The 20,888-nt window shown below is 39.6% G+C and overlaps 1 gene segment (V, D, J or C); it reads right to left on the minus strand.

The window, feature by feature from the left end:
* Nucleotides 1-9,532: 9,532 nt before the first annotated feature.
* Nucleotides 9,533-10,028, minus strand: LOC134362616 (immunoglobulin kappa variable 1-39-like). The segment is given in 2 exon segments: nt 9,533-9,849; nt 9,974-10,028. Coding segments are annotated over 2 exon segments (372 nt in total).
* Nucleotides 10,029-20,888: the final 10,860 nt, after the last annotated feature.

A 20,888-nucleotide genomic window follows, 5' to 3' on the forward strand; every position in this document is an offset into this window, starting at 1 on the left:
ATTTCCTTTACTATGTAGGAGGCTCAGACTGGCCCTGCAGGTGATGGAGGTCGACTCCCCAGGGGTGATGGGCAGGGAGAGGGGAGTCTGGGTAATCACAACATCCCCACTGGTTCCTGAAATAATGAGATAAAAGTGCAATGTTATGCATAAACTTCATACACTAATTTAATAATGTTTTTTAAAAATCTATTTCAGGATAAATCATTACTCAAGTATGTAATTTTAATTTATACCCCCAAAATATCCAATTTCAAAAAAGGACCCAAAAGGTGCAAGACACAATGGGGGACTCCAGAAATTGCCTGCACCAGCCCCCATCTTTCTATGTCACAGTCTTTCACAGACCCTAGGTCCTTGCACCTTCTGGAATCTTCCCTGCTCTCACAGATCTAAATATCACATGCCCCATCATGGAGGATAGATGTGCACATTTCACACACGGACTGAACACACATGGGAAGCAGTGAGCCCCGGAGTTCACCCCCCACCCCACTCTCCTCCTCATCTCTCTTCTGCCCTTACCAGGGATCCAGAGCATGAGCAGCCCCAGGAGCTGAGCAGGGAACCTCATTTTGATATGCTGAGCTGAAGAGTCCTGATTAAGTCAGGACAAGGTTAGAGCTGAGCTTTTATCTCAGACTTGCAAGGGAAGGTCCTCCCTAGGGGACAATATGCAAATCCCCTGGTGGGTGCAGCAGTGTGGAAAGAGCCAAAGGGAGGGTGGGGCCTCTTTTGTGAGAAAAATTACTTAAATGTCTTCTCTGTTTGAAGGAAAACCAATAAAGATAAAGTCCATGCTGCTTAAGTGGGATAAATTTAAATATTACCTTCTGTTTTCTCAAGGAGATATCTTCTTAGCCCTTTCCTAAGCACATATTATTGTGTTTTCTAAATGGGAAAAAAGTGGATTGTTTAAGACAAAGGATATACAGTTGCTGACACTTTCTTCAAAGTATCCTTTAGAAGATCACCATCAACCAGGCTCCTCTAACTGCGTGATGATGACAGTCTTCCCATTGAGCTCAGCATATGTGTTTTCTCCTCTCAGATCTGAATGAGCATTTGATTACAGTGGAACTAATACTGTTTTCTACGGCTATAAGAGGTCATAAAGGGTGTACAATTTATACTTTATACTCTTAGGAAAATTATAGATGAAGCCATGCACCACATGGGTAGGCTAACCGCACCAGCAGAGGACCCAGCCTACATCCAGCATTGACCACCGTGAGATGACTCCTGTCCCAGACCCCATCTGATTGCATCCATGAAAGAAACCCTGACTAGGAACTTGGCAAGCCCGGGCAACATGTCAAGATGAGGAGATAATAGTAAAATTATTACATCTTTCATGTGTCATTACATTTTGGGGTGATTTGTTTGCATTGATGGTAGCTAGATGCCAGTTAATAAATTAAAGAGAATATGGAATTAGAAAGTCACCTATTTACTGATGCTAAATGAATATTAGGAAATTGTATATGAGAGTTTCTTATACTAGTTTTGCAATTTTTGTCTAGGTTTGACATTATGTCAAAATGAAATTTACTTAAAATATGTACAAGAAAACTTGAGAGAAAAGTACTGATTATTACTAAGAGAAAAAAACAGAAGACCCCAATACATGGAATGTTCGACCTTGTTCATGAATTGGGAAAGAGACTAATGTAAATATGCTAATTCTCCTCAAATTAATTCAAGACAGTATCAGAGAATTTTCACTGAATAGAAAATATCTTTCTGAAGTATTTAAGGATTTTCAAAATGTAAAAATTCATAGGAACAAAGATGGAGGACTCACAATACCCAATATCGAAGCCTGTAAGGAGGAACAGTAATTGAAACAGTATGGTGCTGGCAAAGGAATGGAGAAACAAGCTGGTGAGTTTGGGAGTCTAGAAACTTGTTCATACATACTCATAAAGTGTCACATGATTTGCAATAAAAATACCACTGCAAAGTGGTAGAGAATATTTGTTTTTTGGAATAAATAAAATGTTCTGTATGAATTGGGTATCCATAGGACATCAAAATGAATGACATCTACATTTCACATTTACAACTATTAATTCTAAATTAATAATAAACAGCGCTGTCCAGTTTGCTCAGTTTGTTAAAGTGCCACCATGTCACACAAAGTTCATGAGTTCAAATCCCCATACCGGCAAGCCACTGAAAAAATTTTTAAAAAGTGAATGTTAAACTTAAATTTGAAATGCAAAATAACAGTTTCTAAAATAGCACAAAAACATATCTTGTGACTCTAGAGGTAGGAAAATATTTCTTAAAGAAAATACACAAAGGAATAAGCACAAAATAAGATTAATAAATTAGATCTCAATAGTACTATTTCATTTTATAAAGTTGAAAGAAAATGTATACAAATAGTTTGTTAATTACATATAGAAGAAATGAATTGGAGGAAAGAAACTCAAAATATAACAATGAGAAGATTCAGAATTGTGGTTGAATTGGTGGAGGGAGGTAGGCATGTGAGATGATAGAGAACTCACATTTTGTGTGGTAGGTTCACAGGAGCTTATTATGTTGTTATAAATGAATTAATGAGTGAGTGTGTGGGTAAGTAAGTAAATAAGAAAGAGTCTTGGATGGGCCAATGACAGAGATGTATTATAAATCAAAATGTCTATCATTGTAATTGTTTATTATAATTCATTATAATGAACTAAAACAATTAGTATAGGTTAAAAAGATAAAATTAAATGAAGAAACACACTGAAAAACAACAAAAGAAAGAAAGAAAGAACAGAAAGGAAGAGTAACACAAAATCTCATGAATATTCCAGTAAAAAAATTAAGCGATATGTTTTGAATAATCCATTGAAATTTTAGGAAAAATATCAAAATAATATGTGAAAATGTAAATATAAATCTATCAGATCTCCTGGCATATTAGAGAAATAAAGCCCTAAATGCACAACCAAAAATGAAAAACAAAAAGAAAACTGGTATGCTAGGCAACAACAACTAGAACTTATTGTTGAAAATCAATAAATAATGGAGAAGACAGAGGGGAGTATTAGTCACTGTACACACAATGGAAGAGTATGAAACAGACAGAAAAAGGAGACTGAGACAAATCCAAGAACAAAATATTTTCCTAAACTAGAATCATTATGATAGAAATAATAATGAGAAACATAATTTAAAATAATACTCCTGAGTCTACTTAAAAATAATGAGTCGAAATTTTATGGACTCATGCAATTCAAAACAAAAATTCGTAACAGAACACACAGATAATTTGTTACATTTAAAAAACATAAATGAATAAAATCCAAAACAATCTAAGCAATGTTTTCAGAGAGATAAAAACCAGGCTTGCTTCAGGTTCCTGGTCTGGAGAGGAAAATAAATGCAGGTGGTCACGTCTCTCTCAGTCTAACACCAATGCACCTCCACATCTCCATGGGTGGTTCAGGTAACAGTGAGGAGCTGATCAGAAATTTATATTCCAGAACCACCTTTCCTTTGTTGCTTAGCGATTTTTCTTGATGGCCCTGCAACTGCATCACTCTTTTTTAGAATTAGTAAAGAGTGTCACTCGGGTAGCCACAGCAGTGTGGGTGCGAGGGTGACCACAACTGCCCACGTGAGCAGGACCCAGGCTCCGACCCCAGTGAACCAACACCGTTTTCTGAAGACACATCCATCAAACACACCCAGACTCAGGCTCCCCTCTCCTTAACAATCTGAGAAATGCGAGTTCACACTCCTGATCTACATTAAATCCAGTCTGGGTTTTACCTGTGTTCCTCCAAATTATGCTGTTCTTGGCTGGCATGTACTTGCTGCAAGGACTTTCCCTTCTATAGTCTGAAGGCCTTTTGGGGTTGCATTCTCCAGCTCTGAACCTCATCTCCTCTGATTCGACTGCTTTCTCTAAAACAGTTAAACTCTTTTGCATTTCTTTTTTCTACATCCCAAGAAAGCAGAAAAGGAGCATCTCTATTTGTCGGGAGAGGGTGCTTAAACAATAATGACAGTTTTGTGAAGAAGCAGCTTATGTCACAACTCTTTCCACAGTATTAAACATGAGAAGAGGGAATAGTCTCAAACTCAAGATATTCAACAGGTCGTTTGGGCCAGACTATCACCCACAAAGAATAGAAACCTATGGTTGTAGTGCTCATTTGCAGGGAAATAAAAGATGCTGGAGGACTCTGGATCTGCCTTTAACAACGTCTTCTGATTATCTTTTCCTCATATACTGTATATTGTGAGTGATTCAAGGCGGAAATGAATAACATGTTTCACAAAATTCACCCTATTTTCCTGATCCTCATCACAGTAACTCAAAAGGCAGCTGCAGGAGTGAGAGAAGAGGCTGATACAGGTTGGACTCAAGGATGCACAGCAGGGATCATGTCTTGGCCTGTAGCACTCTGTGAGGGATGTAGAAAGCAGGTGATACTGTGTAGTCTCCTTATCTGTGAGCAAGATATCTGTGCTGGACCAAGTCCTCTGAGTCAGGATAAAGTCAGATGGATGCACTTATTCTGAGAATCATAGCATCCAAACCTAGCTTTGCCAATGTCAGGCTAAGTCACACTGAGACTTAGCTAGTCCAACTGCTCATGGTGACCCTTTATGGAAACCAGAGACCAGGTTAACACAATGATTACTCTGTCATCTAAATTCAGTAATAGAAGACAAATGCCTCAGACATTTTCAACAAACTATGACTATTATAAATTGCTTTTTCTTATATCATCAAATAGTTTAAGAAATATTTATTCTTCCTTCACCTGAATGCTGGTACTTTCTTCACATAATGCACAATTCCCCCATCCCAGCAAGCATATATTCTATTTGGATTATAAATTACTATCAATGATAATGTGTGCCTTTCAAAATCACATGTATAGTACTCCAAAACTTCAAATTGTAAAGACAGCACTACGTAAAATATTTACATAACAAGATATTTCACTCAAAACATGAATTTTAGATGCATATGTAGAAATTAACACTTGAATATCTTAGATCAGCAGGATGAAATATGCTTTTCTATACATGGAATATAGTGTTGAAATGATAAAGAGAAAATATTTGCATATATAGGTTATTTTAAAAAACAACAGTCATCTACTGTGCAGACCTCAGTCCTATCTACTACCTCATCAAATTATTTTCCAGAGTTGCTCCCCAGTTCCTCCACCATATTGGTAATCACCTGTGAAAATAAAGAAGTCATAGTATATTCATAGAGAAAAGAATTCTTCTGAATAAAAGGGGAATAAATTTTATCAGCAAAAACAACAGAGATAAAACAAAAAAAAGTTAATCAAAAGAAATGAGACACCAAAGTGTAGATACTAAATGATTCCATTTATATAAAGCTCAACAACTGAGAAAATTGATGAATATTGATCTAAAAAAAATAGAACAGAGGAGGACCCAGGTAGTGGTGAACAAAACATGGAATTGACAGAAAAGGAGCTTGGGGCTGCTTGGGTTGCTGGGAGAGTGTGTATCTTAATCTGCATAGAAGTCAGAGGGGGACATGTGTATGTGTGTGCCCATCCACCTGCACATGTCATATTCACTTTAAATACAGTACACGCTTCACTGTGTTCAGTTATATCTGGGTAGGAATTATGAAGCCAGAGTATCAGAGTCTGTTTCCAACTTTCCCCCATAAGCACCGGAACCTTAAGCAATCTAAGCTCTGAGAACCTCTGATTTCTCATCCATAGAGGATTATTATGAGGTTAATTTCACTAGATAATAAAAACATTAGTGCAGTAACCAACACACAGTAGGTCTTCAGACCTCAGTAAATGGCAATTGATGGTGTTTCTGCTGTTGCTGGCACTGTTCTTATTATTACTATTACTATTATTTCCTTGGATGTGGGTTTTTTGTTTTGTTTTGTTTCTGTTTGTTTTTGCCTAGTTCTCTGCCTTTAATAACATCTATTCTAGAGAAGAGATTCAAAGCCCATGCTGTGGATGAATTATTTGGCAGGCCTGATTTAAAAATGTCATATTAGAATTAATCAAGGTTTAAGGATTTTGTATTTTCAAGAAAGCAAGCTATGGAGGGGGAATAGAGTCCCTTGCAGGATGTTTGAGCCTTGGAAAATGGTCCTGGAAATACACCCCATACCTCTGAACAGACCAAAAAGGAAAGTACAACTACTGGAACCAAAGATTCTCTCTACACAACCAGCCTGGGAGGAAGGTTCATGCTCAGGAATATAACACTGGGGGAGGAACTGTCCAGTCCTTCCTGTTCACTGTGATCCACTGGACACTAGGTGTTAATCTTTTCCCTGATGTGTGTTACAATGTAGGGGTCCAGTTTTGGTTATTCTTTTGGCATGTTGGATGCTCAGAAGTCCCAGTGGTCATATGTCAGCTGAAATTTATATTATTGAGCCCATGCATGGATGACAGTGAGAAAGTGACTGAGTGAAGTCTATGTGTTGCATCACATTAGTTACTGAGAACTCCCTGCTGTATAATGGCTTTCTGATGGGTATCAGATTGGAAAGCCATTATTTTCAACTCTGGCACATTTTGAAATGTCCAGTCATAGATTTTTCCAAAACAACTTTGCCTACAATCTTTCAGCTGTGTTTCTTCAAAGTCCTGATACTCTTTCAAAACCAGCAGTCCATGTCATTGAATTGCCAATCTCTCATTTAAAAGTAGCAGTATCAGACCATCTCTGTTGCTTCTGACAAAATACCTGAAACTGGGTAATTTGTAAAGAAACATTATGTACTGCTTACAATTTCAGGTGCTGAGAAGCACAAGGTCCAGGGAACACATCTGGAGAAAGCCATTGAATTGTGACCCCCAAACTCCCTGAAGCTTGAATTGTGTCCTCCAAGTTTTTGTGTATTAGAAACTCGGCCCCCATTGTGACTGTTCAGAGGGTAGGAAATCCTATTATGGTAATTGAATGGTGGAGCCTTGAAGAGGTGATTGGGTTGTAGAACCATGCAGTAGTGAATGGATTAAAAATGGTGGTTAGGGGTGTCCTTCTGGGGGCTTTAAAAGAAGAGGAGAGTCTCTCTCTCTCTCTCTCTCTCTCTCTCTCTCTCTCTCTCCCCTCTCTCTCCCCCCCCTCTGCTTCTACCATCTTGAAATGTGAGACCCCTGGGTCACTGTTGCCACCACCAGATGGACTTTGGATTTCCCATCCTCAGAAACTGTAAGCTATAAGTGTCGTTTTTATTTATAAATGATCCAGTTTCAGGTATTTTGTTATAACAACACAAATGGACTTGTACAGCCATGTTGGTGGGTAATGTTTTTTCACAGCAAAGCAGGATGTCACCCAGAGGAGAGCAGAAGCACAGAAAGTTAGGGAGAGAGAGAGAGAGAGAGACACTTTATGCACTCTCCTTTTAAAGTCCTCGTAACTACACCCATGACCACCTTTAGACCATTAACTTATTAATCCATTTACTATGGCATAATCCTAACAATCTAATCACCTTTTCAAGACCTCACCTTTCAGTTACCATGATAGGATTTCCACCCTCTCAATACTGTCACAATGGGGCCCAAGCCTCAGTGAGTTTGGAGGGACATCCAATCCACAGCAGTGACCATCAGAAGTAACCCTTGGAGATTCCCCACTGCGATGATTTCCATTCTTCCAGGGCATCCTTGACTATGACAGTGGAGTGCCATCATCAGTCCAGCATAAATCAGCTGACGAATATTAAGGCAAAAAAAGTCTCCAAATTCAAAAACAGAAAGAAACATCTGGATTAACGTGGACATGTAGCTTCATTTAGACGTAAAAATATTTTTTATATATGTATAGACAATTAGGGATCAAATATATACACACCTATATGTGTAAATGTATATGCAAATTTCCAACAAATTATGTAAATTGACCCTTTTTCTCAAACATCATTTAGTTTTAATTTCTTCATAATATCTTCATTCATGGGTTACTAAACATTCATACTGAGGCCATACATTTTATAAGTTATATTTATCTATACATGTAGATGTGGAAATATTGTTTTGACCAGAATTTGCACAATAGTGATTGGTAACAAACCACTTAAAACTCACTGGTTTATAACACTGAGCATTTACTTTCATGCTCATGGACGTTCATGTTAACAGTGACTGGCTGGTGCAGGCGTGGCTCAGCTGGGGGCCTCTGCAGCAGGCACTGAGCTTATCTGCAGCCTGTGGATTGCATTTGATCTGAGGCCAAGGCTGAAGGACAGTCACTACTCAGGGTACAACATTCTCACAAGAAGTAGCAGGAGTGAACAGAATCCTCAAAGCAGCTGCACATTAAGGCCAATATTTGATCGTACTGTTATATATTTTATCTCTTACAATCTGAAAAACATTTTGAAATACAGTTTTTAGTTAATTAGAAAGTAAATACGAGTGTCCTTTTTTTAGTATGATGCTCGCTAAAAAAGTAGATTTTCATTCAGTGCGTCTCAGGTGATTCTGCTGCTTTGCATCTGTAATACGCTCTCTGTGATGCTGATGATGCTGTTGAAATCCAGATGAATTTTTAATAGGAAGAAAAATAATGATACATCCATGCTTTGTTGTCTTTGTTTTTATTTTTTTGAGAAAGATTTTTGTTTCTATGTAAAGCACTCATTGTATATTTAATGTAACTTCCTCTCTTTCTATTGCCTCTATGACATAATGAAGTCTGTGTGCTGTGATCCTACCTTGCCCATGACACTTAGAAGCACATCCACAAGTATTGTGGGACCATGTCCTAAAGGACAAAATTCTGAGAATTAAGGATACAGTTGCCTTACTGAGCTGTGTGACCTTAACTCCCTATCATCATCATCAATTCTGAAAGCGCATTTCTCAAACTCCTTTTCCCTCTATAATTTCCTGGAGTTGCTCAATGAGGGGCCCTCCCTGACATTTGAAAGTCAGAAGAGGAGGATTCATCACTCACCACTGGACATGCAGGCAGACACGTGGGGGCGGGGTGAGGATGGGATAGTCACCTGGTGAGGGGCTGCAGGCAGCTGAAAGCATCAGCATCCCCACCATTGGTATTCACATTCAGGTCTGAGCCCCACATGGTTAGGCAGCCTGTACCTTTACTTGCAGATGCGCTCGAGATTCTCAGGGAGCACCAGAGAATCCCCTTTACCTAGTGTCTGCTTCTCTAACTATCCTATCACCTTGACTTTGAAAAGTTGTGGTATGGCCCAGAAATCCCTCTTTTAAATAAATTCCTACTTGAAATACCAAGAGTAGCTTCTCCTTTGCTGCATGACATCAGACTGAGGCTGCAATCCAGACTCTTCAGAGGTAGTGACTCTGCCCTTTATTAAGTCAGGAGATGTATTTTCATGTCTGTGCTGCTTGGGCTGAGAAGAGGGAAAGAAAATTTGTAGAGGAGACTCCTTGCCCCTTCTACAAGCATTCTCATGACCTCAGAGTCTTGCTGCATCTGAGAAATGATCTCAGGAGATGGAGGCACCAGGAGGAGCAGCTGGGACAGGCCAGCCTCACACTTCTGCTTTCCTGGGGGTTTATGTTCAGGCTTGTAACACTGTGGGAGGGTTACTACTACCTTGTTGACAGTAATAAGTTCCAACATCATCAGCCTCCAGGCTCCTGATGGTGAGAGTGTAGTCTGTCCCAGATCCACTGCCACTGAACCTCGAGGAGACCCCACTTTGTAAATTAGATGCCTTATAGATCAGGAGCGTGGGAGCCTTCCCTGGTTTCTGTTGATACCAAGCTAAGTACTTGCTAATGCCCTGACTAGCCTGGCAAGTGATGGTGACCGTGTCTCCTAGAGATGCAGGCAGGGAGGATGGAGACTGGGTCATCTGGATGTCACATCTGGCACCTGAGATGGGAAACATAAAGACATACATCCACACTATTAATCATATTATAAGAGGACTTCCCTAAAGTGCCAGGCAGTACTGAACATACTGGCTGAGTAAATTCCTAGTGTTCTCCCTCCTTACCTTGGAGACAGAGTAGCAGGAGACCCAGGAGCTGAGTGTGGGCCCTCATGTCCATGCTGAGTCCTGACTGGGACTGAGAGTCCTGCACAGGTTGTGAGCAGTGTGTGAATAAGACTTCAGGACAGTGGGCTGTGCTCCAGACACATGCAAATCTGCACAGCTGCAAGCATGACGTCTCAATAACTCAGCTCAGGCCCAGGTGTCCCGAGACTGACTATGGCAGCACAAATTTGCCTTCAGAGAACGTATTTCTCCCTGGGGGCTACAGAGCAAAATTATTCTGTTGTCCTGTTGGTAGAGTGCTATTTTGCTGTATTTATGGTTCATGACCTTTTTCTCTTGTTTGATTTTCCTCAGAGGAAGGGCTGGTCAGAGAAATACATCTCTAGAAACTACAAAAAAATTGAAAATCTCCCTGCATTTGCTACATGTTGACCACATGGAAGCCATAGAGATGTTTGTTTGATCTAATTCCCTTAAATCCTTGATGAGGAAAATCATCAGCAAAACGAACGAGAGATGTAATGATGTATAAGAACAATAGATAGGTAAAAGATTTATTTATATACTTTTTTTAAAGAAAGAAAGAAAACCAAATATATTGAAAATACATCTAGGGCTGACACCGTGGCTCACTCAGGAGATTGCTGCGCTGGGAGTGCAGTGGCGCTGGGAGCGCTGAGGCCGCGGGTCGGATCCTATACAGGGATGGCTGGTGTGCTCACTGGCTGAGGGAGGTACAGGCGACAGCAAGCCAAGGGTGGTGATACCCTTACCAGTCCCCCCCCCACAAAAAAAAGAAAGAAAAGAAAAGAAAAGAAAAAGAAAATACATCTAAAATATAGTGTCATGATTTGCAAGGAGGGTATATGCCATCGCTAACCTGTCATCTCCAGATAAATGATTCTTGTTCTCCAGTTCTGAGTGCTTTTTCACCACTTCCATCGAGGCCATCCAACATCAGGGATATTCTCCCTCCAAATCTGAAAAATCTCAGCTACTTTTCTAGCTCTTTGTGCCATTACACATTACTATGCCAGATGTTTTCTGAGTTGTTGGATCACTCCATAAACCTCCATATTTCTACATCACCAAATTATTCTACTTTCTAAAAGAAAACATTTCTTAATTGCTGGGTTTAGGTTGTTTGAATCATGCAAGTCCAGGAGAAAAAATATGCAACACGGTGAAAGGGAAAGCCAGGGTGTTACACTAGGTATTGGAGCCCACACAGTATGGAAAGGGCATTCATGGTGTAGGGTGGAGAGAAAAACCCACTATGGGGTGTTGAAGCTAGGGTGCAGTGTCCCCACATGGGAGTTCAGGATGTGGGGACACTCTCTTCCCAATCACAGGAAAGCAAGGGGTATACGGGATGATGCAAGTGTGATGTGTCTGAAAAAACTTGTCTTTAAAGACAGTGTAGGTGGCAAGGACAACAGCAGATTGGTTTTACATAGAGGGATTGATCAAATAAGTAAATGAAGTGAGGATAATTGGAGACAATATTCTCAGTAGGAGAGAAAAGTTACAAATAGAAAATGAAATAGTACTAGAATAAACTGTAATTTTTTGTTGTAATTAGAGATTTCAGTGTAAATTCAGTTTTTTATTTATATAGATTAAAATATGTGTGAATAGATAGATAGTCGTTCATTTTCCAAGAAGCAATGACACATCAGTGCCAACAAACAACTTTAGTGCCCAAAATATCATTTATTTGAATCCCAATCTCCACTTAAAAGAATCAGTAATTCTAGAATCAATGAATGATTCCAAGTCTAGGATAGGGAACATACAAGACGGGCCTTGACCAACTTTTGTCCTAAACTAGGGAAGTTCATAGAGAATGGTGAGGTAGAAGTAGCATGTATTCAAATCCGGCTCGAATAAAGAATTGATTAGACTAATCAGTGGAATGTTAACTATGAAAATAAGTAACAATAGTAACATATTATAATCTATTGAATTAACTATGAATATATGAGTCCACATTTTGGTTATGAAGTGGATATTAACAATACATCAAATGACTTCTCTACAAATTCTTATTTACTTAAGTTTAAATTTTTTATAAAAGACAAAGTGCAAGGGTGAAGTCTGGCAGACACCACTTTCATCCATGTTCCAAGTGAATGTCATCAGTCCTGGGACAGATTGAAATCATGTAATGCCTGATCAGATGCAGTAAGAACACAGCATCCTTTCTGGATATTCCTGAGCAGAACTTAATCAGAATGAAACTTCAACCAGATACATACTGAAAGACATTCTACAAAATAACAGGTGAGTAGTATTCAAATGTGATAAGAAAATGAATGACAAGGAAAGCCCGAAGAGCTGGTCCAGATGGAAGGAAACCAGAGATCCATGGACCAATCAAGGCAACATGTGATTCTGGACCAGATCATTTGTTAAGAAAGATATCAATATGACAATTATCAAAACTGTAAATGAAACTAAGGACTAGGCACAGTGATGAATTAATAATGATTTGGTGATTCCACAGCAGTATTGCTACTATGTGAGAGCATGTCTTGTTTGAAGGAAACACGTAGTAAAGTCTTCAAGCGGGAGGACTAAATCTTTCAGCAGTAAAAAGTAGTACGTTTTATTGTACCTAGAACCTTTCAGTAAGTATAAAATTGTTTCAAATTTTAAAAAATTCAAAAATCAGTTTCTGCACAGCATGTTAAAGTTACTCTAAAGCATTGTACAACAGCACTATACCATCCATTTTATCATTATAAGACCAAGTAATTTACTATAGATGCACTAAGGGGACACTATGGTTTTTCAAACAGGAGTCACTCACAGACAAATTGTTATCCAACGAAATAGGTCTCTTTTATATCAATTCACTAAATGGACTTCGTATAATTCTTGGTTTGAGAACCTTCGTATACTAAACCTCACAACCATTCCACCTTATTTCCCACAGCTCTTCAGCATGAAAGCTCCGACTAGTGATGCCCAACATAAGTATTAGAAAAAATAATTTTTAAAAATATTGTTTCTTCTTTCCAAGAAACAAGATGCTGAAATTGATGCCTGGATTAAGATCAACCTAAACCCTTGAAACAGCCCAGAACACATGAGGATCAATTCTTTCCAAAGCAGGATGAAGATCAAGACCAGAGCACGTGAGGAACTGCTCTGGGTTTCAGAGAAGACAGGGAGGAAGGGAGTAGGTGGATGGAGACCCAGCCAGCCCTGCTGTGAGTGTAGCAAGGCCAGGGAGTCCTCAATAACCTGCAGGATCATAAAGGGACCTTGTGAAAACTGACAGAGAAAGAGAAGGAGAGAGATCCACAGAAGGGAACCCGGGATACCTGCAGAAGTCCTCCTGAGTGTTCCACAGAGTATTGATCATATGATGCATGTGGAGGACTTTCCCAAGGCTGAAGAAAGTACGCCTGAAGGATTTGATGAAAATTGTTCAGTCTCCTCATTTTATGCCCTGAGTCAGTGCAGCAGGGTGAGAACCCAGCAGCTCTTCCTGTGCTTATTAGCCCTCATTTTCAATGATATGCAAGACAGTTTGTTACACTTTTCACTGTGTAATGGAGATGAGGAAAGGATTACTCAAAGCATCATCAATGCGATGAGAAGCCCAAAGGGGCTGCACCTCAGCAACTCCTCTGTTAGGAGGAGAAAACTGGGTACATCCCAGATTCCAAGTTAGCTTCTGTTTTTTATGGTAAAGACAAGGAAGTTTTTCAAGAAAAATCAGTTGATTCAATCATTGCAAAAGGAGACAAAGACATGGGCAGTGTTACAAAAGTTATCTATGGCTAAATATATCTTAAACAATGAAAACTAGTAACATCAGAAAATTAACAACATGAATTTCCAAAGCACAATTTCTGAAAAGCTAAGTTGGTCAAACTACAATCATTATCTAAAATATAACCTCCCCTTAAATGATATAAGCAAAAGTTGCATTCTTATGATAAAATCTGAGTATAATTATCTCCGAAGTTTCCACCAACAAACAACGTGCCTCTAGCAAACATTTTTTCGCATCTTTCCCTTTAGCAATTCTTAACATCTCTTAATAGGAGTAGTATGACACCACCTTTTAGCTCTACAATCATTAAAGTTTACAATCCCATACCTAAGCAGTGAATAGAATTGATTAGATGGGCTGTTGTCATGCTATCTGTAGGCTGTGCCTCCTACCTAAGGACTTTTGTCCCATACATGCATTTACCTAAAAACCCTATTCTAAAAATCAAAAGAGAATCAAGATTTCAAACCCTGTACAAACAGTTCACGCTGGCCTCTTATGACAGGTCCACAGGTAAGTATTATAATTACCAACAAAAAGAAGATTGTGATAATGCCATTAGTGTGGATTGGTCATCATTATCAGTTACCAATGTCAAGTCCACTGACCATAAGAGGATTTATTGTGGGATATAAAATGCTCACGAATTATTGGGAAGCCTTAAGGAACAGGCTTCAGGCAAAGCCTCTAGCCTCACTGCACATGCAGCCTGTGGAAAGAGTCCCTGTTGCCTGTGGCTTCACTTTCAGGCTTGGCTCCTCCAGGGAAATGAGCTGTTCCTCGTACTGTTGGCCCCAGAAGTCCTGCAGCTCTGCCACCAGCTGTGAGATCTGACCTCATGGACTGCAGCCTGTGCCTTACTGTTTACATCCCTATTTCAGTCTCTTTGAGGTTCATCTGTTTTCATGGGTGCAGGGGTGATTTGTACCCCCTTGGGCCTTTCATTCACCACTGCACATTTTCTCGAACTCAATTACTTTTTTACCTTTGTGTGTGTGTATGTGTGTGGGGATCTAAACCCTTGACCTTGGTGTTATAACAATGTACTCTAAACAACTGAGCTAACTGGCCAATGCAAACTCTCACTTTTTAAAACATCAAGAGCCATGTGTTACTGCCTAACATTATGCAAGTCTCTTCTTCAGAAATAATAGCATACTCAGTGCTACCAAAACCACGGAGAAACCCAAATCCCTTCAGGTCAGCATCCATCTTCTCTTGTGGGTCATGAATTTAACCTGAGATCTGTATTGTAAAAGAGAAATAAAAAAAAGTACTTTATATATGTGATACGTTAAGGAAAAGGGTAAGTGTAGAAAGAAAAATATCTAACAAAATGCATGTATGAATCATCCCATGTTAAGGGATCTGTTTCCTTGACATTCTTCCATCCTCTTGGTTCCCATAATGCTTTCTGTAGACCAGAAAGGCTGAACGTCATTTCCTTGGCATCTGATAATTTTGTGCATATGCATGTGTTCCATGTGTGTGTGTGAGTGTATGCATGTATATGCACATATATGGTCATGTAAGTTTATTTACATGTGAATATATATAGATACAAATTTTTGCAGCAATCTATAACTATATCTACATGCATATTTTATATGAACACATGTATACACTTATGTATGAACATGTTTTATTAATGAAATGTGAATTCTATTACAATCCTCTGGAGAATTTTATTTCGTTGTTATTGTGGTTTGTTTTAGTTTCAGATGGTATGTTCTGTCGTGCCTTTAACAAGCAATGGTTCCAGTATAAGTTCTGTTTTCAAAGATTTGCCATGATGTTTCTGTCTGTGATGTGCACGTGCCACTTTGAAAACTACAGGCCTAAACCCCTACTCAATGCACTACATTCCCCCAAAATTTGGAGTAGCACTGGCTAAATAAAGGAAGCCAGGCAGCGGTTCCTTAAACTCTCCAAACCTTCACAAGAAACACATCTGGCCTCTTTCTGGGTTCACATCATCAACTGCTATCACCAGCACCATCCACAACCCCACCACCCATAAGCTAAAGAGCAGTTTAAGTGAACAAGAGTTCATCTCTACCAAATTCCCTTCATGCTTTCCTTCCTGCAGTCTGATCACAGTCTTAAATTCTTAACTTTAGGAAATAAAGGGTCTTATATCATTCTGTATATTTTCAGAGATATATGGAGTAAATTAGGTCTTCCAGTTTTTACTTTTTATTTTCAACCAATCTTTTGGAATTTCAAGAACTCCTTTTTTCTGTCTGCAAGTGGTAACCAAGGAAAATCAAAGAGTTTTAGCATTAGGATCATGTATCTGCTATAACCCCAAGATGTATTCACCATGTATTACCACAAATCAATGTCAATTGTTTGGCTGTAATGCTGATTAAATCAAACTGAAAAATGTAAATTCATTCCACTGTCCCTTCCATCTTGTTTGGTTACTCAGATGACACCTGGACCACCTCCTTCTCCTGCCACTTATGCCAGGTAAGGCTGCTGCAGCTGATGGGTCCTCAACAGGTGGTTCCTGAGGTGAGCCTGAGGGTCTCAAGACCTAGCACCCCCAGCAGCAAACTATTCCCCTGAGTACTCCAATGTCTTCCTCTTTCGGAGACTCAGAGAATGTGCTGGACTGCTCCCCAGACAAGCCACACATGTGGGCACCTCGGACAAGCCAAGCAGAAAGGTTTGTGTGTGGGGCTGTGTCACTGTGCACAGAGCATGTGTATGTTATTGTACTTTGCATGCAGTAATACTCTTCAACGTCTTCAGCCTCCACCCTGCTGATCTTCACTGTGAAATCTGTCCCTGACCCACTGCCACTTAACCTGTCTGGGACCCTAGAGGCCCGTTTGGAAACCACACAGATCAGGAGCTGTGGAGCCTGGCCTGGCTTCTGTTGAAACCAATTCAAATAGGTGTTTCCATTACTATGTAGGAGACTCTGACTAGTCCTGCAGGAGATGGAGACGGGCTCTCCAGAGATGACGGACAGGGAGAGGGGAGTCTAGGTCAACACAACATCCCAATGGATCCTAAAATAATGAGATAAAAATGCAGCGTTATGTAGAAACATTGTACACAAATAATGTTCTTTTTAACAATTTATTTCAGACTAAATCATTATTCGTGTGTATAATTTCGATTTATACCCCAAAAATATCCAATTTCAAAAAAGAACGCAAGAGGTGCAAGACACCAGGGGGCTCCAGAAATCACCTGCACCAGCCCCCCCTCTTTCTATGTTAGAGTCTTTCACAGAGCACAGGTCCTTGCACCTTCTGGAATCTTGCTCACTCTCACAGATCTAAATATCACATGACCCATCCTGGAGGATGAGTCGTGCACATTTCACACATGGACAGAACACACATGGGAATTAGTGAGCCCCGGAGCTCACCCCCCCTCCCCATTCTCCTCCTCATCTCCCCTCTGCCCTTACCAGGGATCCAGAGCATCAGCAGCCCCAGGAGCTGAGCAGGGAACCTCAATTTGAGACGTTGAGCTGAGGAGACCTGATAAGTCAAGGCAAGAATGGACCTAATCTTTTATCTCAGACTTGCAGGGGAAGGTCCTCCACAAGGGACAGTATGCAAATCCAGTGGTGGTTGCAGCAGTGTGGAAAGAGCCAACAGGAGGGTGGGAGCTCTCCTGTGAGCAAAATGACCTAAATGTCTTTTTTATTTGATGGAAAACCAATAAAGATAAAGTCCATGCTGCCTAAGTGGGATAAATTTATTTTTGTTTTTAATTAACTATTTATTTATTTATATTGAATTATAATTCATTATACGTATTTTGGCGGTTCAACATTGATGTATGTTGATCAAATCACTATTACTAGCATCTATATTATTACATATCATACTTACTCTTTATGCACCTTGTCCAATATCTCCCCATTCCCATCTCCCTTCCGCCTCCCAACTCTGATAACCCTAGATTTCTTCTCCCCTTCTGAAAGAGGAATGGATACTCTATTGACTTTTTACCTAGATGACCTGTCCAGCGCTAAGAGGTGTGTTCAGGTCCCCACTATCATTGCAGAGCATATGCTGCTTCTGTCACTGTGGAATGGGCTTTGTGGAAAGAGACATCCTCTTCTTGTTTCCTTCTTTTTTCCCTAACAGGTATCTTGTTTCTTAGCTCTTTCCAATGCACATATCTCACTTTTTTTAAATTAAAAATAAATAAATAAAATTTGATGATTCTGACTTCTTTGTTCATATTTCTTTAAAAGGATCCACATTTGGGCCTTTTTACTTTTTTGATTGAGGTAAAACACACACACATAAAGGTAGCAGTCTTTTTTTTTTTTCTTTTTGGTCAATATACAATGTGGTTGATTATTGGGGCCCATTACCAAAACCACCCTCCCCCCCACCTCCTTCCCAGCAACCTCCTTTCTGTTCGCTTGTCGTATCAACTTCAAGGAATTGTGATTGTTGTGTCTTCTTCCCTCCCACTCCACACCAAGTTATTTGTATATTTATTTATTTATTTTTAGCTCCTACGAATAAGTGAGCACATGTGATATTTCTCTTTCTGTGCCTGACTCGTTTCACTTAATATAATTCTCTCTACGTCCATCCATGTTGTTGCAAATGGCAGTATTTCATTCTTTTTTATGGCAGAGTAGTATTCCATTGTGTAGATATACCACATTTTCCGTAACAACTCATAACCAGCCCAAAGGCAGCAGTCTTATATGTACAACTGAATATAGTGTGTGTATATTCAAAATGCAGATGAAATTGTAGGATATTTCAAATTCCCCAGATTCTTCCCTCTTGCACCTTCCCAGTCAGTAACTGGTCCCCTAAGTCAACCAAGATAACTGTCACTCCAACCTCTATCCCAACAGTTTGGTTTTCCTGGACTCAACCTCAGATAAATTGAAGTAAGCACTTTTCTTTCATTGTTTGTAGCTTCTAACTTGTTTCTTTACTGTTTTGATTCCTTCATTCCTTCCTGAAGATTTAAGTCTCTGTCTGCGGTCATTTTATGTGACTCTGAAGAGGTTCCTACTGAATTTCTTGTAGAGCACGTCTGCAAATATTAATTTACATTAATTTCTGTTTATGAAAAAAATGTTTTTACTTTGATTTAATTTTTGAGGCATACTTTCACTGGATATTGAAATTTCGGTTTAATTTTTTCTTTCCATCAAGATTTCAGTATGTCATTCAACTGTCTGCAACTCTCCTTTGGTCGTGAAGAAGTCAGCTTTACGTTTATTTCCTATATATAGTATATAGTATATAGTGAGACAGGTTTTTTGCGGTGCGTTTGCAATACTCTTTGTCTTTGCTTCAGGATTTTACCTATACTGTGTGTGATTATGATTGTTGAGTTTATCTCGAACAAATTCTATTGATTCTTTATAGATTGTTTCTTGACTTTTGAAAAGTTTTTGCCATTATTTTTCCAAATAATTTTTCAGCCACTTTCTCTTCTTTGTGACTCCCACCACACATCTGTTGGTCTTCTTCACATTCACTTATAACTCTCTGAGCTCTCGTTCATTTTACTTTAATTTTTTTCTTTTCTTTTTTTTTAGATTGGATAATTTCTATTAATCTGTCTTCAAGTTCACTGATTCTTCTGCCAACTTAAGCTGCTCTTGGCCCTAACTAGTGAACTTTTCAGTTGTGATATTTTACTTTCCAGCTCTAGATTTCTCATTTGGCCCTTTTAAATAGATTCTCTGTTTTATTGAGAGTCCCTATTTTTGCCATTGTCTTTATATTTTCCTGTTTCAGTAGTTGAGCATAGTTGTAAAAACATCTGTGAATAGTCTATACAATAACTGCTTTAAAGCTTTTGTTAAATCCAATACTTAAGTACTGTCAGAGTCAGCTCCCACTGACAATTTTTATTTTTCAGTATTTTTCAGTAAAATTCTTTCTTTACAGGAATTTTTACCAAAAACTGAGGATTTTTCATAATATTTTCCTGTGCACCTCTCAAATAATACAGAACCCTTGATAATATTTTACTTTCTCAGCATTGTTGAGTTTCTCTTTTGTAACTTGCCTGGACTTAACATTGCAGAGTCCATCTCCTTCCTAGTGTTTGGCTACTGGTATCTCTTATCTTATTTCTTTCTTTTAATTTTGAGCTAGGAGCTGCCCAGGTATCTGCATAGCTTAGTAATCACCAATGATTTGGACAGAAATTCTGCTCAGACACCAGGAGCCCCACAGTCCTCCTTCTGCCGACCCACTGTGTGTGGTTTGTGGAGCACACGCATAGCATGGCCAGTTCTCACGTCCTTCCACTTTCTCCACTGGGCCCAGATTGGTCCCTGTCTCTCATCTCTAGAGCTTCTAAGTTACTGGAATATGTATGGAGATTATCTCAGCAATTCTCTGGCTCAATCATATCCAGGGATCCACTATTAATGTTTGGCTGATCTACCACTTGCTCCAGCCAATGCCACTACCTAGGACTAGCAAAGCTGTGGCATTTTTCTGTTGGTGTCCTACAGAGGTCACTGCATTTAGCTGAAAACACTAAAAGATCTCATTCTACTCCCTACCCCTGCTCGAGACCACCTCCTTTGGCAACAAGATGCTGGTGTTTGCTGCCATCCTCATGTAGATGAAACCACACTTCTGCAATTCTTGTGGGCTGAGTTGGGGTGAAAGGGAGTAGTCCCAGGCAAAAGACCACAAACTTCCTGTCCTCATGCTAAACTCTAGTACTTTTTTCAGTAAACTTTTCTCAATTTGTTTTAAATCTTTTCAATTTCCAGAGCAGCCACAGAGCTGGGGTCTGGAGCGTTAGTACACATGGACTAAGAACTGCTCTGGGGCCCTGGGCTTGGGCAAATCTGCAGCAGAGGTGACTCCAGTGTCTGGGCTCACAGCCAGGATGAAGCCTTGAAGCCTGGGTCTGGTGCACATGCAGATTAGGGGCATAGAGGTGGTGAGGGTGTGGGAGGAAGGGACTGAGAGTCCAGTGTAGCACAACATGGTTCCTTTTTTGGGGGGGTGAGGAAGGAATAGCAGCATCTCCCTCTTGGAGTCTGCATGACCAGGGCTGTAGTTTAACTCAGAGGCAAGAGCTGCCATTGTCCTCTGCAGAGCAGGCAGCTGTGATCCACACAAATGAGAACTAAGGGATCTCTTCTGGGAA

The sequence above is a fragment of the Cynocephalus volans genome, chromosome 14 (assembly GCF_027409185.1).
Source record: "Cynocephalus volans isolate mCynVol1 chromosome 14, mCynVol1.pri, whole genome shotgun sequence".
NCBI lineage: Eukaryota > Metazoa > Chordata > Mammalia > Dermoptera > Cynocephalidae > Cynocephalus > Cynocephalus volans.